Source organism: Sceloporus occidentalis, unplaced genomic scaffold (assembly GCF_023333645.1).
Source record: "Sceloporus occidentalis isolate IW3139 unplaced genomic scaffold, rSceOcc1.0.p SCAF_5, whole genome shotgun sequence".
Classification (NCBI taxonomy): Eukaryota; Metazoa; Chordata; class Lepidosauria; order Squamata; family Phrynosomatidae; genus Sceloporus; species Sceloporus occidentalis.
The window spans coordinates 52,078,493-52,105,571 of NW_028316985.1; the positions used below are offsets into that span (position 1 = coordinate 52,078,493).

Genomic DNA, 27,079 nt, shown 5'->3' on the forward strand with positions numbered 1-27,079 from the left:
TATAAAATAATTCTACTTTCTCACATTTCCGTTGATCAAAAAGATTCTACCTGTCCATGCTTTTTCTCTGAATTAATTTCCAGTGCCTCAGCTCTGCACGCAATTGTTTCACTTTCCTCCACTTCCTTGTGGTATATAAATACATTACTACTCTGAAAAAGAGTACCTAATTATAGATTATGCTCTCATTCCTGTCTCTGTTACTTCCAGGATCTAAAACTTCAGTTGACAGTGGTCAGAAAATATTGCCTAAAGGTGTCTCAGTTTTGAGATGTGCTGCTTGAGGAGAGTTTTCAAGATGATTGTTAACTGGTAGGGCTTAATACTTGCAAGATTACTCACAGTTCATAAATCAGGAGATGTGGACTATAGTGAAAGGGTTGTAGTGTGGAAGGGACCTCTTATATGGTTGCCCAAGCATTCATATTTTTAATGACACAATCCTGTGCATTTTGACTCATATAGTAAGTCCCACTGTGCTCAACTACAGGTAGGTATACACAGGATTTCAGCCTAAGGCAGGAAGTAGCTGAGCTTCTAGGAAGATATATGCAGTCGTCACATTCCAGACAATATAAATTTTGCACTGCTCAGTTCACTACATGAACACAATTTTCTCATCATATAAAGGGATTTATTGTTACTCCTCATTGTGGCAGCAAAAATAGCTCTTGCAGAAAGACAAGAAAAATACAAAAAGGAAAAGATTAATAAAACGCTGTAGTGGAATCATCGGTTTCACAGTTTATGGGGCTTGTCACCATGAAGAACCTCCTACATTAAATGAAATAAACATTGGGCCTGGGTAGGCCATATTCTATTTAACATGAAAGCCTCTTCAAGTTTCCACAGAAATTGCTAAAAAGCTCTCAAACCTTATCCCTGTATCTGCTTTCACAATCAACATTCATTTTTAATCAATGATAAAGACATGTTCCATATCGGCGCTGATGCTAAATTGTTTGCACAGAGCCATATTGTTGCAATAATTAAAAATATACAGTACATATTTAAGATTAAGCTAAAATATTGTAGGTAAGTTATTACAGTAATGTTCTGTTCACTGTAATTACTTTAAATTGTTTTGTAATCATTGATTATACATTGATAAACAAAAATTATAGTTATACAGGAAGAGGAATTGTTTTTGTTCCTACAATGAAACAATATGTGTTCTCATTCACATACGCCTCTTTTGCTGAATAATGTTCCCATGCAGTCATTTCAGCTCTGTCTTGTCAAAATCAACTAACCTTACTATTTCTAATTTTCACAGGAAAGTCAAGCATTGCTGTCTCATAATAAAATATAGGATATTAAGATACTTAATTTTGCACTTATTTCTACTGTATTAACATTTAATACAAAAATTAATGGACCAGTCTTCTAATAAATTTTCTGATGCAGCGAATAGTGATTACCCTTCTTAGAATGCTATCTCCTTGTGGTCAAATTTACCAGATACCTTTTTGAAACTAATTTTAAGTTAAGGAAAACCCAATAAAATCATGAAAGTCTTTAGAATTAGTCTGCAAGGTTTACAATCAACTTAATTATGAAACATGGAAAATTAATCTTACCTATAAATAAATGGTGCTACTGTGGCCGTATTTGGGTGACTGTATTGCTGTTGCTGAGGAAGTTGAACTGTAGTGTTTCCTGTTGCCTGTGCACTACTTGCAGCCATTGAAAGAGCAGCAGATGAACTTGGGGTAAGAGCTGTACTAGATTCCTTTCCTTCAGAAGATGAGAGACAGAAAGGAATTCCTACTTTCTCATTAACCTGGGATTTTACTGTTGATGGGGACTGATTTCCTTTTGCACTTCTCAATTTTTCAGTTTCTTTACTTCCTTGACAAGCCGGTGAAGTACTTGGCTTCGATGTTGGTACTTTTGATCCAGGTTTTGGTATCCCACTAGATGAAGGTATTAAACTTTCCTTCTTGGCTGATGTAGCCTTATTCCCTTTTGGGATTAGGCTTGCAATTTTTGAGGTCTTTTTTGCAGGTGTTTCTGTGACCTGGTCCTTTTCTTCCTTTACCATCTTCTCAGTGCAAACTTTATTTTTCTCTCTGCTTTTTTCCTCTTTGTCCTTTGGCTGTAGCAAAGACTTTTTATTGCTGATATTTTTGCTTCCAGCTTTTGGAGGGGTTAGTTTAGGTGATATTTTAGGGCTGCTGCTGGTGGAGCCACAACTGTTAAGCCCACCACTGCAGCCATCTGTTTCACCACACTCTAAGAAGGCTTCATCTTCTCTCCCACTATCACTTGGGCCTGAACTTGATGATAAAGGAGGCCTCAAAACAGTCCTTGCATTAACCAGCTTGAATTTTTCCAGCATGGATTTCTGTCCAGATGATGGTGTTTTGGGTCCTTCAGAAAGAGGTGGCTTTAGCCTGTCTGAAGGTGGTGGAGAGGTTGCAGGGCTAGGCTGCTTGACAGACAGCATGGTGGAGGTGGCACTGTGTTTGACATTCATGGATTTGCTGCGCCAAGGCTTGCTGGCACTTGGAGAGGGGATGGCAGAGACCGGCTGCTGCCCAGTGCTGGTGGGATGCTGTACATTTCCATTCATGCCTGCAGATGGGTGAGGACCTTTGGGTGATTCTACTAAAGAGAGAGAAAGAAAAGTAGGAAGAATGTATTAGGAAAATTAATATTTCCAGGCTTTCAAGTCTTCATGATTACAAAGTCCCATCCCAATAAAGTGCATATTTGAAAGCTTTACTTGAGCTAAATCCTTTGAAAACCTGCTCTTATAGAACTCATTTATATATCCGCACCTTCCCTTCCATCCTTGCTGCAGAATTTCTGTTCCCCAATTTTTCAGTAAATTGGAATATGGAAATAATTGTTTTACTGCTGAAGCGAAATTACAAATATATGACTCAGTATAGTTCTAAGGATTTTTCCCCCAGTTTATTTTAGTTTTTGGTTTGAGTAAGTTTCACACACACATATAATAAGCTTTCCTGATTATAAAGGGATATAGCAGAAATGTGGCAGGTAAAGAGAAAGATCTCTAGGGGGTAGAATTATATTAAAACTTAAATATATGAAACTATAGTCCTGTCCTAGCAATTTAAAGAAAACCCATAGTATTTCATGCAAAGTCTGCTGTTAACCAAACCAGGATATGCTCCTGGAATAAAAATACAGGCTGTGTTACTAGGTTTATAATAATATTCAAGTATAGGTTTTTATTGGTTTGTGGTAGGAATGGAAGAAGACTTGATCTGCAGGACCAGACAAACTGAATCCCAAAGAACTGAAAGAATTTGCTGCTGTAATTTCTGAACCACTTGCCATCATTCTTGAAAAAAAATGGAGAACAGGTGAGATGTCAGAGGACTGGAGAAGGGCAAACATTGTCCTGCTCTTCAAAAAATGCAAATAAATAAATAAATAAAAAGATCCAGGAAACTACAAACCAGTCAACCTGACCTCAATATCAGAAAAATTATTAGACCAGATTATACAGGCATCTGCCTACAAGTATCGCAATGACAATGCAGTGATCAGTAGGAGCAAGCATGGCTTTTTCCAGAACAATCCTGCCAAACTAATCTTATATCTTATTTTGATCAGGTCATTAGAGTAGCAGATGGTGAGAATGCTGTGAATGTCACTTTTGTAGATTTCAGCAAAGCACAGATTGGAACAATGTCAGATGGATCCATAATTGGCTGCAAAAAACCATGCACAAAACCATCAGTGGCTGTGCTTCAAACTGGAAGGAGCTCTCAAGTGGAATGTCTCGGGGTTCTGTCCCAGGGCCATTACTCTTCAACATTTTAATCAAGTATTTAGATGATAGGGTGGAGGGAATCCTTATCACATTTGCAGATGACAAGAGTGGGAGGACTGGATAGGAAAGGAATTCAAAAAGACCTAGATAAACTAAAAAACTGGGTAGAAATTAATAAAATAAAATTCAATAGAAACAAATGCATGCCAACTGTATAGTATGGAATGGGGGATACATTGCTCAGCAGATCAACATGAGAAAAGGACTTTGTAATGTTTGGTGATCATAAGTTGACCATGAGCCAGCAGTGTGATGCTAGAGAAAAGAAGGTGCATGCTATTTTAGCCTTCATTAATAGAAGTATGAGAGCCAGCATGATGTTGTGGCTTGAGCATTGGACTATGACTCTGGAAATTAGGGTTTGATTCTCCACTAAACCATCGAAACTCACTGGATGACCTTGGATGAGTCTTTCAACCCCAGAAACCCCCATGATAGGGTCGCTTTAGGGTTACCATAAGTTGGGAAAATGACATGAAGGCACACAACAATATAGAAGCATAGTTTCTACTGAGGTGATGGTCCCACTCTATTTTTCACTGGTCATACCTCTTCTGGCATACTGTGTTCAGTTCTGGTTGCATCATTTTAAGAAGAATGTAGACAAGATGGGGCAAATTCAGAGAAGGGCAACAAAGAGGATAAGAAGTATGTAAAACAAAGCATCCGAAGAAAAGTTGAAGGAATTGGGCATGCTCAACTTGGTGAAGGCCGAGGGATGATATGACTGCACTATTTAAATACCTTAAGGGCTCTTGTATATAACAGGGTGCAGGCCTATACTGCTTCAGAGAGTAAGTAAGTAAGTAAGTCAGTAAAATTTTATTTGTATACCGCCTTTCTAAGACCAAGGCGGTTTCCAACATTCCACATAACAATAACAATATAACAATATGTCAATATAAACAGTATAAAATCACAAAAACATAACATTAAAAACCTTATACAATAAAAACAATAAAAACCACCACTCATGCCAGCTGACATGCTGACGAAGGGGGCGAGGAGAGAATACTTCAGGGGTCAGAGAATCAGGGGTAAGCCTGCTCAAATAGGAATGTTTTTAACCCCTTCCTAAACTGAGTAAGGGAGGCGGCCAAGCGGAGCTCAAAGGGAAGCGCGTTCCAGAGGCTGGGGGCCGAGATGGAAAAGGCCCTCCTAGTAGTAGCAACTAATCTGGCCTCTGGAACCCTTAGTAATTGCTGCCCGGTTGATCTGAGTGTGCGGGGCGGATTGTACGGAGAGAGGCGGTCCTCTAAGTACCCTGGGCCCAAGCCATTTAGGGCTTTATAGGTAACAACCAACACCTTGTATTGCGCCCGGAAGCGAATAGGCAGCCAGTGTAGGTCTTTAAGGACCGGTGTTATATGACTGGCCTTGGCTGTACCAGTGACCAGTCGTGCTGCCATATTCTGCACTAACTGCAGCTTCCGGGTATGGTACAAGGGCTGCGCCATGTAGAGCGCATTGCAGAAGTCCAAACGAGAGGTTACCAGAGCATGTACTACAGTTTCAAGGTCCCTCCGGCCCAGGTAGGGACGCAGCTGGCGTATCAGCCGAAGCTGATAACAGGTGCTCCTGACTGTCGCACTCCCCTGAGATGTAAGGTGAAGCGACGAGTCAAGGAGCACCCCCAAACTGCGTATCGAGTCCTTCACAGGAAGCGTGATCCCATTTAGGACAGGTGGAACCACCGCCGTTCCTGGACCAGGGGAACCTATCACGAGTACTTCCGTTTTCTCTGGATTCAGGCTGAGTCTGTTTTCCCTCATCCAGCCCATTACCGACTCCAGACAGGCCATGAGAGGAGAGATGCCATCCCTGATCACTGCATCAGTCGGAGACATAGAGAAAACTATTTGGGTGTCATCAGCGTACTGATAAACCCGCGCCCCATGTCTCCGGATGATCTCTCCCAGCAGTTTCATGTAAATGTTAAAAAGCATGGGAGACAGGATGGCTCCTTGGGGGACCCCAGATGTAAGGGCCCTCCAATCGGAGCACACGTCCCCCAGCTGCACCATCTGGAACCTCCCAGAGAGGTAGGATCGGAACCACTGGAGCGCAGTGCCCCCGATTCCCAACTCTCCCAGGCGCTCCAGAAGGATACCATGGTCTATGGTATCGAAAGCCGCTGAGATGTCTAAGAGCACTAACAGGGACACGCTCCCCCTGTCCATGCCCAGACGGAGATCATCGACCAAGGCGACCATAGCAGTCTCAACCCCGTAACCCGCCCGAAAGCCGGTTTGAAATGGGTCTAGATAATCTGTTTCATCCAAGATCGATTGAAGCTGGATCACAACCAGGTCAAGCGGTTTAAAGTTAGAAGAGTAGAAATCTACGTGAGAGTAGATTTCAATTGACCAATAGAAGTCATGTCTTGACAGTAAGAGTGATTCAGCAATGGACTCAATTCTCTAGACAGCTGGTGGGGTCTCCTTCAGATGTCTTCAGGAAAAGGCTTCTGGAGATGATTTTCCTGGAGATCCTGCACTAGGCAGTGAGTTGGACTCAAGTACCCATGAAGCCCCTTCCAACTATGATTCAAAGAACTAGAGCAATATCTTTAGATAACTTGCCATTTTGATCATTGTGATGTCAGTGATATCAACTTAAGCCTGTGTCAGTGATTAGAGAGAACAGCAGGATAGGTCTGCCCCATTTGCCTCATATATGACCCCACAAATTATAATGATGTTGCAATTAGCCTTCTCTAACTGCACTACCATGCCTATCAAAACAAGGGTGAGGGCACAAATAAGACTTCCAGACTCATTTAACCATCTAGTTCATTGGGAAAGGTAAAGTTATTAATATCTGCATTTTACATGAAAAATATGTGTAGGAAAAGAAACTGAAAACAGGAGCTAAAAACCTCAACTCCACTGAGCAAAGACATCAGGTCCAGTATCTCCTTAATATTTCCTGAAAACATATTTTTGATGCAGTATACTATGTAAAACCAAAGTAGGATAGGTCTGTGATAATATCTGAACAGTCTATCTAAACAGGAAAAAATTGGAGTAGAGACTTAATGGCTGCTTTTGGTCTTGTCTGAGGCCTTAATATATTATCTTCTGAAAAACAAAGCAAATTATATTAAAAGCCAAATGAACTGATGTTGAGCCTTTCTAAATTAAACCCAAATTTCCAAATGTAATTCTGAACCTGGTTATTGCCCAATAACATATTGTGTAGAATTTTTTTTTTAAAAAAGTGCCAATACTGATCAAGCTTTTCTTTTAAAAAAAATCCACCAGTTACATTTGCTTAAAAACTTGCATAATTTAAATAATTACAGTATCTCATGTGTATCCAATTGGCTGAAATAAATTCCTCACAGCATCTGTGCTATTCAATTCTACATTACCTCAAAAAATATGACTGATATATTCATATATAAATACATACACATGGAAAATATTTCTCCCATCCTTCATATGTGTGTTAAGGTTTTGAACCATTTGCACAAATGGAAAAGCAGGTTTGAAGGATCCAATGAATTAATTTAAGCATTGTTTGAGAGGGGGCTTGTAGTATTTTTATGAGCTAGAAGCAGTAGTTATGCAACATTCTGCTGCTGCTTCATGCTCATTATAATTTTATTGATTTAGAAAAAAAAATCAGTAACTAATTTCAACCAAAGCTATTTCCAATATATTCTTCAAAATACTATATACAGATTACACATCTGGTTGATCTTATAATAGAACCTTTTTCCAGGTTTACCACTTGGACCAATCGAATCTCTGCAGATGCTGTTTTAATTTGCTGACATTTCACCACAGAGCTAGTTGTGCTAATCTCCCCCGCTCTATGTTTACTAGGTTCCTGAAAATGTATTCCTACAACAACAGTAATGGGCACATTGCATATAATTCAAGAACATATAAATATGAAAATCATAAATGTCTCTTGTGATGTACAGACTGTGTGGTAGACTGTAGAAATGATTAAACCATGCATTCAGACAAATTAAAACATATTTTTTCTTTGCCTTTTGATATTCTTGTGTAAACCACCTGTGAAGAAACCTTGCAAAGAAAACCCCAGGATAGGATTGCTTAAGGGTCACCATAAGTCCTAAATGACTTGAAGATATACAACAACAAAGACAACAATAACAACTATCCTTGTGAGAGGTTGTAGACATGAATACTATCCATGAATTTGACTGTTGTGGTGGTGATTTTTAAAGCCCGATGACTATTCCTGCAATCAAAGTAGAACTGCATTACCTCAAATTGCTAAAATAACGCTAAGACAACACTGAGGTTTCATGGCATAAATCTTCACATGAAGAGTTATACGTTAATCATGCTATGCAAACCTCCTGTTGAATGGCAAGGTTCTGCAAACTCAACAAGGCCACCAAAATATGCAACTCAATGAAGAAGCAAATGTGCAGATGTACCCAGGTGCAATGGCACACCATGCGCAACTCCTTTTTAAAAATGAATGCAGTCATTCTACATTGGACAAAAATGCCCAACCAGTTCATAGAGGAAAATAGACCACAGGACACAAATAGGATTTCACCCATGGTTTTGTACTCTCATTTGGGTGTCTACATAATAAATGCTCCACAGGCATTAGATGTTCTCACCAATGATCTGAATCATAAACCATATTTAATTCCAAGCAAAAGAATGGAGGATTTAGAAAGAACGAGAGATTTAACCTGAAAAAAACATTTTAATATAATGTTAATGTAAAGAAAGAAATCTAGGGAAAAGTAACACTAGACAAAATTTGATTGGTATGATAATATAGAAGTCTCAAGTAAATTAATGCCCTGGAATCCAAACAATCCTCTTTCCCAACTATATATGAGGTGAAAATTATACATTTTCAGCTTGCTAAATACTTATGATTGAATTATGGTTTGCAATGACTTCTACCCCCACCTTGTGGTAAATTGGTACAGTACATATCACCTTTTTAAAATATGTTATTTTATACTTTTGTATTCCTTTAGTTAGAAAAATAAGATCAATATTGGGACTATTGCCAGTTGAGCTGATCAGGCAGTGAAAAAAATGCCGTAGGAATCCAGAACATGGTAAAAGCCACTTCCCTCTTATAGCAGAATGCCTTACAATTCAACTATTGCTTTCAAAACTGACAACATTTAACACCAGCTCACCAAAATTTCACAATTGATATCTATCCAAAGAAGAGCTGGTTAGGTTTTATATGCCATCCAACTGCAACATAAAATTTTAGCCATTGTCTATTATAAACAGCATGATCTTCAATCTAGCAGGTGTCTTAATTATTCTGTACTGACTGAACTTATTTATCATTATCTTTTAATAATCATATATACATGCTGTAAATGATCACGAAACATTTTTGGTCTTGTATGCTTATTGATTAAACACTTACCTTTTTCATTTCCATTTGCATATTGTGGAGGCTTGGTTTTGTCAATGCTATTAAAGCTCTGACTTCTTCTGTTTAAATTTGAGGCTCCCTGGACTTTGGTACTGCTGCCTGCAGCTGGCACCCTTGAGGGCCCGGGAAGCCTAGAATAGTATAGTCAAAAATAAATTTGATATTCACCATAAATTAACACAAAGCAGGAATTAGAGCTGTTCAGGAATGATTTGGGCAAAATAAACAACACAATTCATGGTTAGTTAGACTCAACAATGTCAATGGAAGGTCTGTCTTAGGTAACGGCATGTGTGCGAGATGCTGCATAGCATCACAGACAAACACTTATGGATCCTTTGCATTTTCCATTCATACTGCAAAAAAGATTCACCTATTTTCCTCATACAACCTTTTATTAAAGCAATTCACTTCCACATTTTACTATAAGATAAATATGACAAACTAAAACAATCAAGGCATATAGCTTATAAGGATATATACTCTAGATATTGTAGTTGAATTTTATTTCCTTCATGTTCCCTGAATCTCAGACAATTGTAATAGATATTATTAGATGATGATGTGATGAATCAATTGACAATGTCAACATGTTTATTACTTCACGTGAAAACTGTTGACTGAAAATGATCCATCCTTCCTACAGACTACAGTTCAGGCTATGCATTTTTCACTTGCTGGTATTTGCTGCCACCCTCTGTAACATTCTAGGTAGCAAAGTTAAAATTAACAATATGTCACTGATTCTAATATGTATAACCACATACTGTATTCCTGTTGATTTGGTTTTCTAGTTTAGTTATTGAACAAAGTTAATCTGTCTTAAATGCTGCCCATAGATATGAATTGCTCCAATACAATGCTTACAAGTGAGACTCCTGATAGAATAGTAATGGCAGGTTATTGTATTCAGATAAAGATTTTTTTAAAAACGGTTTATAATAAGTGATTTAACTTTAAAACATTTTTTAAAATGGCATTACCATGGCAAAATGCTACCAGCTGATGCAAGTAGAAAGGTGGGGAAATAATACAAAAAGAAAATTATAAAATAATAGATTTGGGGATGATTTTGCTTTGCTTACTATGTTGGTACCTCAAAACCAGTTGGAATTGGTTTCACCTACTGAAAAGAAATTATGAGTGGACTTAGGACTTTACTGCATGAGAAAAGAAAGGCAAAATGCGTTGGAAGAGTAGTGGCTTTCTTTGTGCCATTACATATGACCTCATTGCACTTCTGTTCTCTTCCCAAGGGGTGACGGTTGTCAAAGTATGCCTTTTGCTGAATGGGAAATCAGTTTGGCAAAAGGCATGCTTTGATGACCATCACCTCTTGGGAAGAGAACAGTACTACAACATCATGTGGAGCAGCACAGAGAAAGCCACTAGTCTCCTGATCCGTTTCTCCTTTCTTTTCTCATGTGGTAAAATCTTTGGAATTTAATTATTAGAATACCCATTCCATCTTTTCACCTCCTGTAAAGAGGTAATTGAAGAATTCCAATAAAGTTAAATGTCTGATAATCCAGGAATTACTTTCCAGGTCTGGCTCTTGATTTGTTTTATATACTGTGTGTGTGTCTCTCTCTCTGTGTATCTGTCCGTAGAGCACAGCATATTTTTTCAGCTCTAGATCTTTTATGCATAGCAAATGTTATCATGGCCTATGAGAACAACTGATCTGTACTTACTGACTGCAGTAAATAATGCAGTAAAAATAAATCAAAAACCTCTCATTGTAACCAGAGAAGATAACAAATGCAAACATGCCCAAAAGGACATTTTTATTTTTTTCTTCAAATTGCACCTCTTGAACTTAAATTTTAAAACACACACATACATTCTGGTAGCTTAGGTCACTTATTTTCCTTATGTGCCTATTTTTTCCTGTTTCAGTCACTCCCCCCCCCCCCCACTGAATCATTTTAAGCAACAACAAAAATGCAAAGTGTAAAGCAGTAAGTAATTCACAAACAACAGCATTCTGGTCAAAATTTCACTGACATTGTTATAAACTGATTATGTTAGACAAACAACTGTTAGCTCCCAGACAAGATGAACTGTGAATGAGACAAGAGTCCATAATAAATGAGACTAAAAATATAAACTCACAGGTGCACAACAACTACACTTTGGTATAGCTCATTTGAGACTATCACCCGTGCCTCTGTTGGTGTTATTGGATTGAGTATACATTGGATTACATAACCAATAGTTCATTGTCAGCAATGAACTGCACAACAAACAGTACAGTCAGTTTTTTTAAAGACTACATATAAAGTGACACAGAATATCACAAGTGTAGTGAGGAGTCCTTATTTAGGAGACAAATGCATGGATTTTAGTGCTCATAAGAGAGAAGGCTATAAGCCATAACAGACCCAGGATAGGCAATCAACATACAAGCTGTCTAAGGCTGTAAGATTGCCATTTGTTTCAGAATTGTTCACTATTGTACTTTATCCCAGCTTCACAAAAACAGTAATTGCCCATAAAATGAGAGATTTGAAACAAAAGTTTGTTAAATCCATTTCATACTGGATCAGTATTGTTTATTCTATCCCAGTGGTTATACATTCTTTCCATAGGAACTTAGAAAGCTGCCTAGTTGACACAGGCTGACATTCACTAAAGGTTTGAGATAGAAGTCTCTATCAGCTGCACATGGAGACCTCTAGCGTTGAACCTGAGACCATTTTCACACAAAGAAAAATTCTAATTGCAAACTAGTTTTAAAAACACTTATCCATTTGAAAGTCAACAATTACACCACTGCAGTTGAAATTGTACAGTAGTCCTCCTCCAGAGTTATGAATAGCTTCTCCTTGTTTCAGTTGGTCAATAAACTAAAAAACTGAAGCTTTTGAGAGTCGCTGGGAAAGTTCAGTGATCAATCAATGACATTTCCTTTCAATTGTAAACCAAATCAAAGGAGAATACAAGTGTAATATTAATAGAGTGATGTATATGGAACCATTGCAACTGAATTGATAGACAAGTATGCAAATCCCCCACCTATAACACCACTCGTGTGTTGATTTACTCACTGCCAACCTTCCTTGGCTAATGAAAAGTAACAAAGCAATTTTTAGATAAGTGACTGAAGATTTCCCAGTTCAGGCATCCAGCTGCATTGTGTTTCTTCCATGTTGGGCAGATGGAAAAGGGGTATCAGGAGGTGGCTAGGAGCAAGGGACAATTAACTCAATCCAACTGTTAGTCCCAACTAGAGTAGACAAATTGAATTAAGATTTACCAAGTTTGCATTGATTCAGTGGGTCTATTCTAGTTGTGGGTAACAAGTGGATTTAGTTAAATGTCAGCAGGAATGACATGACTGACAGCTCAGTTTGCTTGTATGCTTGTCTGTTAGCAGTTCAGTTGCAAAGGTGGCCCTGCAGCACTGTTGAAGAATATGATGGAAATCTTTTATATAGTTTTTTTCTCTAGTCTATATATTAAGCAAGAAGCTGAGCACTAAAATCCCTCTTGAACCTTGACAGCTTATTAGAATAAGTTATTTTGCATGCAGTATGCTAAATTGCAACACACAGATATATGCCTATAACTATTACATAGAGCTGTTATTTTTGGTAGTCATGGGCAAGGCTGACAAAAAGTTCTGCAAAGCTTGCATTTAAAATATGATGATAAAGAGCTTAATGTCTATGTTACTTTAAAGAATAAAATTGCCAGTGGGGAGTGACTCCATTAAGCATCACTAGCAAGCAATAAATTAGAGATATTAACTGACCTAGAAGGCTTTTTTTGACTGGTTGCAATTCCACTGTGATTAGACTGAGCTGCATATCTGGCTGCCAGACTGTATGAGAAGAAACAGAGAAATTGAATTAAAGAATTTTTTGAATATGCATAAAAAGCATAAACTTACCACCAAATGATGAGTTAATGTAATGCAAATAGAACATGGATAGAAAACAAAATAATTAAAGGAAGAGTCAAATGTAATGTTTACATGAGAGTTCAAAATACAGACTATGAGGTAATGCAATGCATTGTAAATTTTCCCATTTCCTGGAGTATGGATCACATTGTCTTGAGCCTAATAAGGGTGATAAACTGTCAACATTTTGTTTTAAAATATGATATGTATTTGTGCCCACCTACCTCTAAGAGAATTGCAAGCATAAACATCTGCTCTAAATCTTGCAATAGTGTGCCACTTATTTTTAAGCATTAGTTGAAGTGATTGCTTGTGTAGTGAAAAGCCATTCTTTAAAAAGACACCTAAGACCATTACTGGGAATCATGTGCTATGAGTTTAATTTAGAGATGCACTTTAGAAACGTATGCAGCATTCCAATACTGTTTCATCTACCAATAATTATTTGGGGGGAAGAACTAATTAGAATGCCAGACCATTAAATAACATTGCATAGCAAATAGATCTGACTTTTCATTGCCATAGGATACATTTATCCAATTATTATTACCCAAGTTACAGTTAGGAGACATGTGCATGGACATGGAGCAGCCTACCATTTATTCTGAGCAAATGCGGTGAAGTAGGGTATGTAAACTATAGAAAGGTGTATACTGGAACAGAACAGGTGTTGATAGTGACAAGGGATGTAACATGAATTTCTCCTGGAATGTGGCATGACTAAGGATATGATATCACTATATCATTTATTAGGTAGCTTTACCACTTCAGAAGACAGGTGGGCAATCATGAGGTTAATGTTTCACCACACCAAAAGGTAGGACAAAACTGAAACAAATGGCCACTTTTTCTTCCTGATGAGCCCAGAGCAGCAGCAAGAAGGCTGTGCCTACACTGTAGAATTAATGCAGCTTGATACCACTGTAACTGGAATGGCTCAATGGTGTGAAATTCTGGATTTGTAGTTTTGTGAGATATTTAGCCTTCTCTGTCCAAGAGCTCTGGTGCCACAGCAAACTACAAATTCCAGGATTGCATAGCACTGAGCCATGGCAGTTAAAGCAGTGTCAAATTGCAACACAAATGCAACTGAAGAAAGCTAGATTGAGGGTATGTGTGTGTGTGTGTGTGGGGGGGGTTTTGAAAGAGTTCTCAGTCTGGGCTTCCTCCACATTGTCCTGATTTAAAGCCCAAAGAGGCAGTATTAGTAGATTTACAGAGCTCTGCTCTTGTGCCCCAACAAACTACCATTCCTATAATTCCATAGCACTGAGCCATGACAGTTAAAATGGTGTCAAACCAGATTATTTCTGCATTGCAGATGTAGCCTGGGTGTGGCCATATAACTGCCTGAGCTTCATTGGTATTTCCCAGCAAAAATAACAGCAAGAGGAGATTGCAGTGTGGGAGGGCAAAGAAGGGCAAGACGGACAGCTTGAAGCATTAAGTTTCCTGGTTTACTTTCCTTTCAAATCAACTGAAAAGATGAGAAAGAACTAAAAAAGTCAGCCCTATGATGAAAGGTTTAGTGTAAACCCAGTCGCTTTCACATGATGATATTTCACATCAACAAATGCTGACATTAGATATTCCACATCAACAAATGCTGACATTACTAATGCCAACAAATTCTAACATTAGTGTGATAGGCTGCCATTATTTTATAGTCTCTTCCTGGAATCAAAAATGTTTTCCTATGGGAAAGGGCTAAGTAATTTGCATGACTCACTAATGCAGGTGGCTACTTACTGAATAGAAGGGACATTGGGATGACTATGGGGCAGGGTGGAGTCTAGACCACAGTGCAATGGACTACTTGAAGCCAAGTAAGATCAAAATCAAAGCATCATGATGGAAGAATATAGGCCTGTGGTGAATAGTTAAAGTTGATACAGTACTCATGATTTATTCCTGAAGTCTGGGTTAATAAATCAAAGTGCCTCACAGAATTAAAAACAGGGTGCAATTTTAAGCTGATATGCTAGCAGTCTGGAAAGCCAAATATGATCCTAATTGTAAACGCAAGAATTTTATTTTATCATCTGTAACAGTTTTTCATTTATATTAGAATCAGCACTGGGGAAATTGTAAAACTACTCATAGAGCTAAAAAATTATAAACCCCAAAATATATATTTTATTTTCCACTCTTCTTAGTGAGAGCTCATATTTAAAGCTTCTTTGTGATGGCTTTTAAAATGGAAGCATGCTACAGTGCTTTCAGACTAGAAAATGAATACACAGCAATGTAGAAGCAGAAGAAAAGAGGAAAAAACAAACCGTCATTCTAGATAATATTCTACAGCAGGGGTGAGCATCTGCTTTGTTGCTGGACTGCAGCTCCCATAACTTCTCACCAATAACTATGCTGGGTGGTACTAAGGGGAATTAAGGGGTAAAACAGACAGCCCCAAAGGACTGGCTTGCAGCCACCCCTTTGAGCACCAGATCAGGGCTGCAGCAACCACATACCGTGGCCCTGATCTGGCATTTTTCTGGCCTCAAAAGAAGAAGCAAAATGCTGCTCTTTTTGGAGCTGGAAAAAGAGTGCATTTGTCACTAAGGCAGCACTTTCCAGCACTCCTTTTGGCATGCATCATCTGAGCGCCGTAATGCTGCTCACCATGTGGGTAGGTATGTGCCATGACAGCAGATGGGGGAAGTTGGGGCATGTGTCATACAGTCCCCACGCCCCCACTCCATCCCTATACTGGCCATTTTAGCCAGTCTTTTTAGCCCCTCGGTCTAACAATATCTGGAGGCCCATGATTACCTAACCTTGTTCTACAGCAACAACAAAACAAGAACACACCAACAGTTTAAAAAGACAGTGATATGCTATTTAGACGACTCAGCCACATATCTACAAGTTTTCCTGCAAAAAACTCATTTCTGAGAATTATATTGTGAATCAGAACTACCCAAGAACATTATACTTTAAGGAGAAGGAGTTTACATATCTTTTCTGAAGAGTTTGAGTTACCTGGCCCAGTGATATTTTCATTTTACATGAAACAGATGTTTATTATCAGTAAAATCAAACTTGAGATAATGATAGACATAGGGGTGTCCAAACATTTGGGACCTAAACACATCCTATGAGTGTAAGGGGTGCACGACCACATCTCACTGAAGATACAGCTAATGGTGTCTATCATTCTCTCTCAATGGCAGGGCTGGTCTTGACATTTTGCTACCTGAAATAAAGAACAAGATGTTGTCCACATTTCAAGAACACAAGTGAATTCTGCTGGTAGATTAATGTTACTTCAACTTGGAGGGCTGGACAGCAGGATAGCTCAGGAGGTGCACAGAAATTATAGTACAGCCATATTCTCCAAAACATCATTGCTGCTCCCCACCTCACTGATCTAATGCTGCCTATCTCATTCTCTCTTATAGTCAGTTTAGCTCTGTACCGACTTAGAAAGTTAGGTAAGATCAAAATCAAGCCATCTGGAATTATGGGATATTTTGTATGCTTTCTAGTAAACAAGGTTTTGGCCTGTTTTTCATATTTCTATATGTTTTTTAATTGCAAGCACAGTACATGCAGTTCTTGTATGTATTCAAGAAGTATGTGACAAGTACAATTTAACCCTAGATTTTAAAAATCAAGATTTTTTTTTTAAAAAAGTATTACTAAGGTAAGGTAGACAACTGACTTCCAAAGAAAAATGTGGGACACTTCCTCACATGTGGGGACCTCAGTAATGCTAAAGGAAAACTGTGTGAAGAAGCACTTCCTGTTTTCTGCCTTGATTCTCCCAACAATCAGCTTCAATGGATAACTCTATCTTCCAGTATTATGAGAAAGTGATTTCCCCCCCATCTACTTTCTCCATTTCATAATTCATATCCATGTAAGGGAATGTTTCACCATTTTGATTATTGTGATTGTCTTCCTTTCCCCTGCAAGGATGATTCTTCTAACACTGATGGGAACGTGTGGCTTTCTACATGTTGTTTGGCTACAACTTCCAAAAGCTCTAGACAGCATTACAACTAGCGAGGGGCAACGGGGCACAACTAATAAATCTGCGATCCTAAGACATTGATTATCTTGTACTAGAAATTTATATATGTATGTTTTTGTTTGTTTTTGTTTTGTTTTGTTTTATTCTTCAATCCTTCCACTATATGATAAAGGCTGGGAGAGTGTGAATGACTCAGGCTCACCCAATGAATTCCATGGTGCAATGAAGATTCAAACTTGGACACCATACGTCATATACAAATTAATGGTGAGGTCCTATTGCAAAGTAAGACCTTGCCATAGCTGGAATACTCTGACATCTCCTAAGCTCTGCTGTGCGTCTACCACCAGTTAATGAAATCACCTTCATGGGTATTATCCAAGGTGCTGGACCTGTTTTGAGGATAGAGTTCAGGACTGCAAACAACATATTATTTACAATTAAGGTGAAAATCCTGAACAGATCACTACCTAATCGACACTCCTCTTCCTAGAAAGGAACTCTTTTTTGACATAAGTTCCATCTGTATGGAACTGTATCCTAAGAAATAAGACTTTGCTCTTTTATATAAAAATAATAATAATAGGATTTATTTATATGCCGCCCAATCACTGGGAATCCGGGCGACTTAAAAAGTACAGTAAGAATCTCCAACCAATCTCTAGATTGCATTATAATACCACAGCAGTGTGGCACAATATTTGTGAAGTATAGGGAAGCTTGGGTGGTTCTATACCAAAACATACCAATACAACTGATATAAGTATCATGCATGGCACACTTGACATTCAATCTAGGTTACAGAAAATATAAGTAGACAGAAACATGGCTATGCTGTGTTTATGCTGCATTATGTATTTTGCTGAATTAAAAGATGTACAGTTATTTCATTCTCAAGGGATGATATTGTCAGGGATTTGAAGGGTTAAAACACAGCACACAGGGAAATGCTTGATGTGTGTGTGTTTGGCCATGAGCATTCAGCAGAGTGGCAAGGCTGATCAAGCTCAGCTGAAGCTCATTGGCTCAAGGACACTTCAGTGCCCAAGTGCATGTAGCCATGGCTGATGAAACCATGTGTCTAGATTGCACAGGAGACACATGACATGGTTACACACCTGAACTCACTGGGTTTGGGAGACCACATGGTCTGGAGACTACATAAACCCAGGGGTTGCAAGGGATAGCTTGTGGGTTTGTAGAAGGAGTTGGATTGGTATGGTTTGGAGTTTTAGAGATCAAGTTTTGTATAATAGCACTGTGAATAAAGAGCACTTTGGGAGACTTAGTTTCTCTGGTGGTTTATCAGAAGAAGCTATAGCATCGGTTTGCTGTGTGTCCCCGGAGGTTCCTGCATTGCTGCAGTTCCTGGAAGACATCCAGTTGCTGTCATCCCAACTTGGACTTTGGAGCCACGCTTCGGCTTCTGGAAATTTGCCAGCTCTGCTCCAAGGGTCTGATTTAACCCCAGGACTCGTTTGAGTTGCTGACAGTGGTTGTTGGACCCCAGCAGTTGCGCTGACAGATATTACTTCTACATCTAAACAGTTCAAGACTTGGCTGTTCAAAGGTAAGATATAACCGTGGACTTTTGATATTTGAGTCCAAATTGTATTTTCATGGTTCATTATGCACTGCAGGCTATCAGTCTTAAGGTTGTGCTGCTCTCCTGCATCAGAAATTGCTGTGTTGTAACCAAATATATCCATCATATGAGGCATCAGATGGTTCGTAGTTGCCACACAGCCTTTTCAGGACATGGAGTATTTTATTTTATACAAATGTGAAGAAAGATGGTCTATAAATCCACGTAACTACATAAAATGTCTGTTAGACTGACAAGAAAAATGGGACTATGACCCACTCTAGATAGCTGAGCACGCACATCTGTGACTTAAATCTATCAATGCTATACTGTTAAAATATAATCATTACCATGAAGTACGTATACATTAGCATTACAAACACAGGTTAGCATTTGTTTCAAAATGTCATAAGAGTTCATAGGTAGGTGAATAATAGGGAATACAAACAAGGAGTGGATACAAGTGAGAACTATAATTAGATGTTGTTTCACCACAGTGAAGTGTCTCCAACTGTGTCTATAAGCATTTTAACACATAAGCCTATGTGTATCTATTCAGAAGTAAATTACTTTGAGTCAATGGGACTTACTCCCAGATAAATGTTGAATAGGATTGCAGGTTAACACGAAAAGAAGCTGACTTGTAAATGGTCAGATTGTTGATCTATCATGTTTATCACTGTTTGGGTTGACAGACAGATGACCCCCAGGGTTGGAAGTCTTTCCTAGAGCTACCTGGAGATGCCACAGTATGAACCTGGGACCTTTTGCATATAAAGCATATGCCTGACCACAAGACTCTATATGTTGTTGTTATGTGTCCTCAAGTTGACACATAACAAATGTATAGCAATGCTATCATAGGGTTTTCTTAGTAAGGTTTATGTAGAGAAGTGTTGCCATTCCCTTCTTCTAAAGCTGAGAAAGTGGGACTTGCCCAATGTTACCTGTTTGTTCCCACTACTGAGCAGGATTTGAAACCTGGTGTCTCAGATCCTCAATTTATTACATGACACTAGCTCTCTATCTACATATCCCTCCCCACTGTCAACTTCTTAGAACTCTTTTAATTGACATCATCTTGTGAGTTGTTCTCCTGACAGAACTCTTATTCTACTATATACTATCTTTACTGCATACATTTTTACTTTGCCTGTAAAGAGTCACATTTCCAGGGCATGCACATGATAAATAATTATGTACACACATACACACACATAAAAAATACTAAACTGTTAATTAGCATAAAAGAGAAGCAAAAATATAAATTAGAGTTAAGCAATCAAGGGCAACATAACAAGACTCAAAAGGATCTTTCTTATAAACTGTATATATTTTTAAATTAGTAGAATTATTAGTTGTGGGGAGAACATAATAAAACCACAGAATAATTGTAGAAGTGGCCATTTTTTAATTTACTGTTTTAATAATATTTACTGCAGTTCAAAATGTGCATATGTGACTCACATTTAAAGTGAAACCAGACTTTTCTATTTTGTAGGGTATTTCTGAAAGGTGAGAAGGCTTTTAAAAAAGCTGAGAATGGCTTGGTTCTTCAGCAAGAAGAGATGTTGCTGTAAAAGCTTCAAAGAAAATCGCTACTACTATTGCTTAGACTTAAGACATGGCATTATTCTGGTCCCGCTAAAATAGCAGATCAGATAAAAGAATTGCACCTGATTTCATACTGTCCAACAATGCACAGATGAAAAAAGGGACATGAATGGCCAGGCAACCTCAGAGTGTGGTGAAGATAGAAAAAGCTATTAATGATAAAGAACACGTATGCTAGGAGAAGCTGAAGCCATTGACTTTTGCCTGAGCTTACCAGGAAGGGCAAAAAATTGCCTTTCCCCACCTTTCTGAGTTAATTGAATGCAAGCTACTTTTGTTCTTTGAACTCAGTTTGCAGCAACTGAAGTACACTGAGGACAAAGGGGGGAGGTAGGATGGAGAGAGAAAAACTGGGTTACTTGAAAAGCAACTGAAAAAGTAGGAAAGCAAAGGGTTAATTAGGACTGCCCTTACCAAACTGGAACAGTTGGATAGTATGTAATTTATGTAACACACAATGCCTATCAAATGTCTTTCAACCTATCCTTATATTTATTCCTTGATTTCTTTAAATGCTGCCTTCAGCTGCTAATGTGACAAAACTCACAAGTGCTAGCCCAGTGGGGTTCACTATTCCCATTGCTACATCTGACAAAAAAGCAAAGTAAAGCTTGAGTTGTAGTAATAAGACTTTGGTGGGAAACTGCCTAAAAAATCAACTATCTGAATATATTCAGCTTTCTGCAGTAACACAGTGAACTTTAATGAATCAACCAAATCCATCTGGCTCCTAATCTGTGGCTTCTATGTCTGTATGTGATAACGTTAGTTTGTCTGCATCTTGAGATTTTGCTGACAGCTCCCTGAAATCAGTGAATGACTAATCCATGAACAGGAGGAAACTTTCATCTGCATGTGTTTTCTCTTAATGTCTCTGTGTTTGAAAGATCATCACCATAGAAAGCTCAGATATATGATGCAATAATGAAATCAGGCTAATGAAACAGGGCATAAACTATAATGTAATCACTGCTGCCATGCTTCAATGCATTTCTATTGATAAATAAAGCTATCAGCATTGTGACCAGGGATGGAGAGGAGAGATAAGGTTTAAAATAAACAAAAATGAAACTATGACTAATTTGCAACTATACTAGTGGAAAGGGGATTAAATCGAAGTGATCAATATAGCCATCAGTACATTTCCAGAACAGAGGTTTACCAATGCCCCCAAAGCTTCTCTTTTTAAAAAGCTTCATAAACAGTATTAATATGAATTCTTTACATGTTTCATCTTTATATAAAGATTATCAAACTAGCGCTTACTGTCTCTCAATCGTTACTGAAATGGTGAGGAAGCGCGCGTGTACGAAAGCCTGGCACGCTTCCTCAGTGTCAGGGAATTGTCAGCTCCCTCTAGCGTCACAGAATCGTTCAGGGAGAGTGAATTTCCTTTGAATAGAGACTTTGCATTAAGAGGAAATTCAGTCTCCCTCAGTGATGCTAGAAGGAGCCAATGATTCCCTGATGCTGAGGAAACGCTCCAGGCTTTCATACATGTGCACTTTCTTAACGTTTCAGTGGTGATTGAGAGATGGTAAGCGCTAGTGGTGGGATACACTAAAATCATTTTAGTGTATCCCACCACTTTCAAGAGCTCACTTCTGAAGAACTTTTATTTCTAAACATGAAACGCTTCTTGTAATTCAATTTATATTTTAAAATCCTTGTATAGGCTTGGGATAGCTTTTCTCTAAAGCAGTAAGACATCATTTTTCTTGTAGGGGATTAATGAGGTTTCTGCACTTAAGGAAAAATAATGTTTTAATTGAAACATTTTAACTGATGTCTGCATAACTAATGCCATGTACTACTTATATACTAGGTAGAATGTGAATTTATTCACAAATGTTTTGCTTTTGAGATCTGAGAGTTCCACATGCATCCTGACAAAATTAACCTACTGATTTTTACATTACACAGACAAACTGTTAAACATCCTTCCTATTTAACACTGAGGTGGTTTGTAGAAAGTCAGCATTTTTATTTCCAAAAACATAATCCTTTGGAGAATGTACACTATTCTAGTGGAGAGCTTGCCACATGCTTGTCAACCTCTACAGTGACCTACACTGACCAAGGGCCCAGCAAAAGGTAATTACACTGATTAATGATTTTACAATCTATGCACCCTCATATAAAAGTATAACTATGGTGCCAGATTTCATTTTCATTCTGTTTTATTGGAGCACAAGGTATGGCTCAGTAATTCATTCGCACATCCCAATAAATCAAGATAAATGTGTACAATATTTTCCCTATGCACCCTTGTAGCTGCAGTCATTAAATTAAATTCCTCTGCCTGATTCAGAAATGTAGTTAAAGCCACATAAAGAATCTTATTGATCAGTTGACCTTTAGGAAAAAATTGCATCCTGGACTCAGCGATTATTCTTAATTTAATTCAGATACAATCTATTTTCACTAAAGTAAAGTTTAGGATGAATACTATGTTTGTTCATTCAAGCACAAATTAAGACTAACCATCTATGATGTTAAGATGATGAACCAGTAATTTAATTGGTGAAACTTTCCATTTAAACATGTTCACAATGGAAACGTAAGGGCTGACAGGCCCAAAAGCATGCTTTTTCCCTTGTAATTGCAGTCACTTAAAACTTCTTTGGAGCTCTCCAGGCAGCAGGTTATTCATCTTTCATATTCTGTGGTTTTTGAACATGTAGGCCTTTGAGTCTACCAAAGTGAATTCTTATAAAATTTCAACAATATCCAATGGAATTCCCAGGCATTGACCCAAGAAACAGCTAGCAGCAAAGTGCTCCTAAAGGATCAATATTTTTACTTAATATTTTTACAATATCCGTAGCACTTATCCTGCAAGTCCATATTGAAATACACACACACACACACACACAGAGTCACAACTAAATGCAATCAAATTCACAATGAAAATGAAAGATTCATTGATCAAATTTATTACAGTCAGGATAATAATTATATATAGTGAACACAATAATGTTAAAATAAACAACCCCCCCCCCAATTATTCCATAGTTGATTTGACAATGGCCCTTTCCAGACGGGTCTTTGCGGTGCCCCCGTCACGTGCTTGGGGTTGGCCAAGGGCGCACCGCCCATACGTACCTCACCCCTGGCATTGACGAGCGTGTCAAAATGGCAGCACCCTATACACACGGGCACCACCATTTTGATGTGATGGACGCTTAGCGTCCGCAAGTCACACCTCCATAAGGATGTCACAAGTGCTCCATTGGTGCACTGTGACGTCCTTATGGCGCCGCAGAAAGAACCTGCTTTTTGCGGGTTCTTTTTGCTGTGCGAGGGAGCCGCGCGGTTTGTCCGCTGCAGTTCCCTTGTGCAGCAAAACAAGATGCGGACAGACCACCCTTTTTGGGCGGTCTGTATCCTGCCATAGTTTTCTTAAAATTAAGTAAGCTAAGAAAAAAGAATGATATAATATTAAATACTAGACTAGTCAACATAGGGATACCATACACAGCCAACGTGAAGGTTGCTGAACTCAGTGTTTGTGTGCCTATGGAGATTATCACACCCATGCTTACCATGGCTAAAATGCTGGTAAAATGCTCAAGAAGCACAAAGGTGTGATAGCTGGTCGTGCTTCTGAAGCATCACTGAAGTGTCCCCTCTCCTCTCCCATCATCAAAGCGTACACACATCAGCCATTTCTACATAATGAAAGTTCCCATTATTGAAGAAATGGCTCCTCCATGAGTGCTTTGAGGTGGGAGAGGAGAGGGGATGCTTCAGTGATGCTTCAGAAGTTCAACCGGCTATCACACTTTCTTGTATCTGGAGTGTATCAGAGTTAAACCCATGGTAGGCCTCCCGTGTAGTATTTTCTTAAGCAAGAATGTTGAGAGGTGGTTTTGCCAGTTCCTTCTACTGAAATATAGCCTATAGCACCTGGTATTTGTTGGCAATCTCTATACAAGTACTAACTAGGGCTGTGACCATGCTTAGCTTTTAAGATCAGATGGATCTGGTGCCTTTAGGGTAATTTCCATAGATGCACTTTCAAATCCTAGTCTTCTTCTGATTTCTTGACTGTAGTATCCACTCTGATTGATGGTTGAGCCCATGTACGGAAAATCATGAACTACTTCAATCTCTTCATTGTCTGCTTTAAAATTATGTAGATCGTCTGTGGTCTTTTCTTTTCTCTTTTGATATTCATGTAAACTTATCTTTGTGCTTTCTGCCTTGACTTCCTTCAGTAATCTTTCCATTTCTCTGATATTTTTTGTTAGTATTACAACATCAGATGTGTATTTTAGATTGTTGATGTTGTTCTTCCAGTTCTCATGCCTCTCTTCCCTAAGTCCAATGCTGCTTTTTGTACAATATTGTCAGCAAAGAAATTAAATAGATAGGGTGATAGAATACAGTCTTGCCTGACCTTCTATTCAATTGGAAACCATTCCATTTCTCCATATTCTCTCCTAATAGTAGTCTCTTGTACTGAGTACAGATCATGCATCAGGACAATATGATGCAGTGAAACACCCATTTCTGTAAAAGCGATCCATAGTTTCTCATGATATTTACAATCAAATGCTTTGCAATAGTCTATAAAGCATAGGCTGATATTCTTTTGAAACACCTTACTATGTTCCGTTATTCAGTTTAAGTTTGCTATATAATCATTAGTGCCTCTTCCTTTCCTGAACCATGCTTGAATGTTTCCATATATGGTAAAAGTCATTGTTGTCACTTAACTTGCATGCAAAATTAGTGCATCTTATTGTCCTGATGCATGATCTGTACTCAGTACAAGCGACTGTGATTACTGCAGTTCCTGGTGTCTCCTTTCTTGAGGATCGAAATATACACTGAGTGTTTCCAATACATATTTGTGTTTGTGTGTGTATACACACACACACACACGAACACACATGCACACACACACAATTGTCTCCAATGGTGGGGGCAATTTTGTGGAGGCAAAGCCATCTTTGTCCAGATTGGAAAGAGGCATTTCTCTTAGCCACCAGTATGAAATGATTCACCCTATAGCAACCACCCTTTGTTTGCTTTAGCTATTTATCTTCCAATTTGCACTTTGATCCTTAACTGGCCAGTCATTAACTTGGCATTGCCTATATTCATTTCCTGTTTCTACATCTCACATCACTGGCTTCCTTATCTGCCACCTCCATGCAGCCAATTTCCAGCCTCCTTGGACAGATCTCAGGTTTGAGTTATGTCAAATTATTCTCTGTTTGGTAGCTATGATACTTTGATCTTCTGGCATATTATTCCACAAGTCTCTGCCAGACATTCCCTCAACCCAAAATGCTGCTAATACTGAGTTCTGATCTATTTGTTTGCCCCGTACTAACATGTATTGTTAGCATCATCTATCTTTTATTATCTATCATCCTCATCATTTATATCTCACCCATCCCCTCACAACAAGCAACAATGATGGCTTACAACATTAAAGCATAGTACAGTATAGGTAATACACACAGGCATACAAAAGATCAGCATTCAAATGAAATGACATTTTCTATACCATTTAAAGCAATAGAACATGTATTAAAATAGAAAAATTAAAATAAAGCACACGATCCTCTTGAAAATGATCAAATTTCTCCAAACACTGTTGCAAAATCTCTCTGTGTGCTGATGAAAGAACTGCAAGGAATGGAGCTCTGGGGGTTCATTTAAAGCCTAGGTTAGAAGATCAGAAATCTTTCTATTACCATATATTTTCTTCAAAATTCAGTTGTTAATAGTGTGTTCATAAATGCTTTGTGAATTATTCAGAAAGGTATTCTCCTTAATGTTTTAAGAAATGAAGCAATGCTATCTTTTCCCACCCACAGAAGATAACATCCAATGAAACCGTGTGGTAATAATGCTCACAGGTTCTTGATTCTTCTATGTGCAATTTAGTCCATTTATTTTCTGTAGTGGATAAAGAAAATCTGGAAGAGGAAATGCAAGCCCTTTCCCCTAGTGTTCTCACCACATATTTTATAAAAATTAGGACAACGCTAATCTTGCAAAAATTACACCCTTCTTTCTTTATTTTAACTAATTTGTTAGTTTTGTTTGGCCATATCACAAACATCTTGAAAGAAGGAGTTTCTAATCCCATCTCCACTACTCTAGCCAACATTCACAAAAACAACCCAGAAGTTAAAAGCTTAATATACAGTTGCTATCTGAAGTAATTCTTAGACGCAAAGCAAACAATATCTACATTTCTGTGCACACTTACATCAGAGTGAGTCCAAATGAATTTAGGCTTATAGCAACCATGCATTTACGATTACAGTCTAAGAAGTAGAACCTTCTCTCTCATTTCATGGATCTTAAAAATCCTTGTTACTGAATGAAAGCTATTCAGTTCCCATTATTATCAAAGACTTACCTGGACTGCATATCTTGCTGTGTTTTGGGCTGGCCAATTTCAGTGGGAGATGGAGAATGAGAGACGTGTTGCTGGAGTTCAACCAAAGACTGATAGTACTGCTGCTGTTGGTGTTGCTGCTGTTTATATCGAGACAAACTGAAAAATAGTCCTAAAATGGCTTTTAAATTTCCATTTCTTATTTCTGCAAAAGAGGAGTGGGGGGTGGGGAAACCAAATCATGGTGTTAACTCTCATCTTCATAGGCGTAAACAAGAAAAATTGCATGGATAAGGAAAAATAGGCTAAATTTTAATTAAACTTTTAGAAGCAGTTTCAGGGACTAATTCAGTATTTCAAATTTTTCTCTGAAGTAAATTGCTCTGTGGTCACTAGCTTCAAGATTACCCATTAGAAATATATTA

The 27,079-nt window shown here is 38.3% G+C and overlaps 1 protein-coding gene across 7 annotated transcripts in view; it reads right to left on the reverse strand.

The window, feature by feature from the left end:
* NAV3 (neuron navigator 3) overlaps positions 1–27,079 on the reverse strand; it is a 445,847-nt gene that overhangs the window by 182,730 nt on the left and 236,038 nt on the right. For 3 of the 7 annotated variants that reach the window (XM_089524051.1, XM_089524057.1, XM_089524056.1), the window contains exons 5-8: positions 26,676–26,859; positions 12,966–13,034; positions 9,200–9,339; positions 1,581–2,607 (exon numbers count right to left, since the gene is read on the reverse strand). In XM_089524051.1, the coding sequence (XP_089380177.1) occupies positions 1,581–2,607; positions 9,200–9,339; positions 12,966–13,034; positions 26,676–26,859 (1,420 nt within the window). Of the gene's footprint in view, positions 1–1,580; positions 2,611–9,199; positions 9,340–12,965; positions 13,035–26,675; positions 26,860–27,079 lie in introns of all 7 variants that reach the window. The other 4 variants (XM_089524050.1, XM_089524055.1, XM_089524054.1 and 1 more) reach the window with 2 other exon arrangements.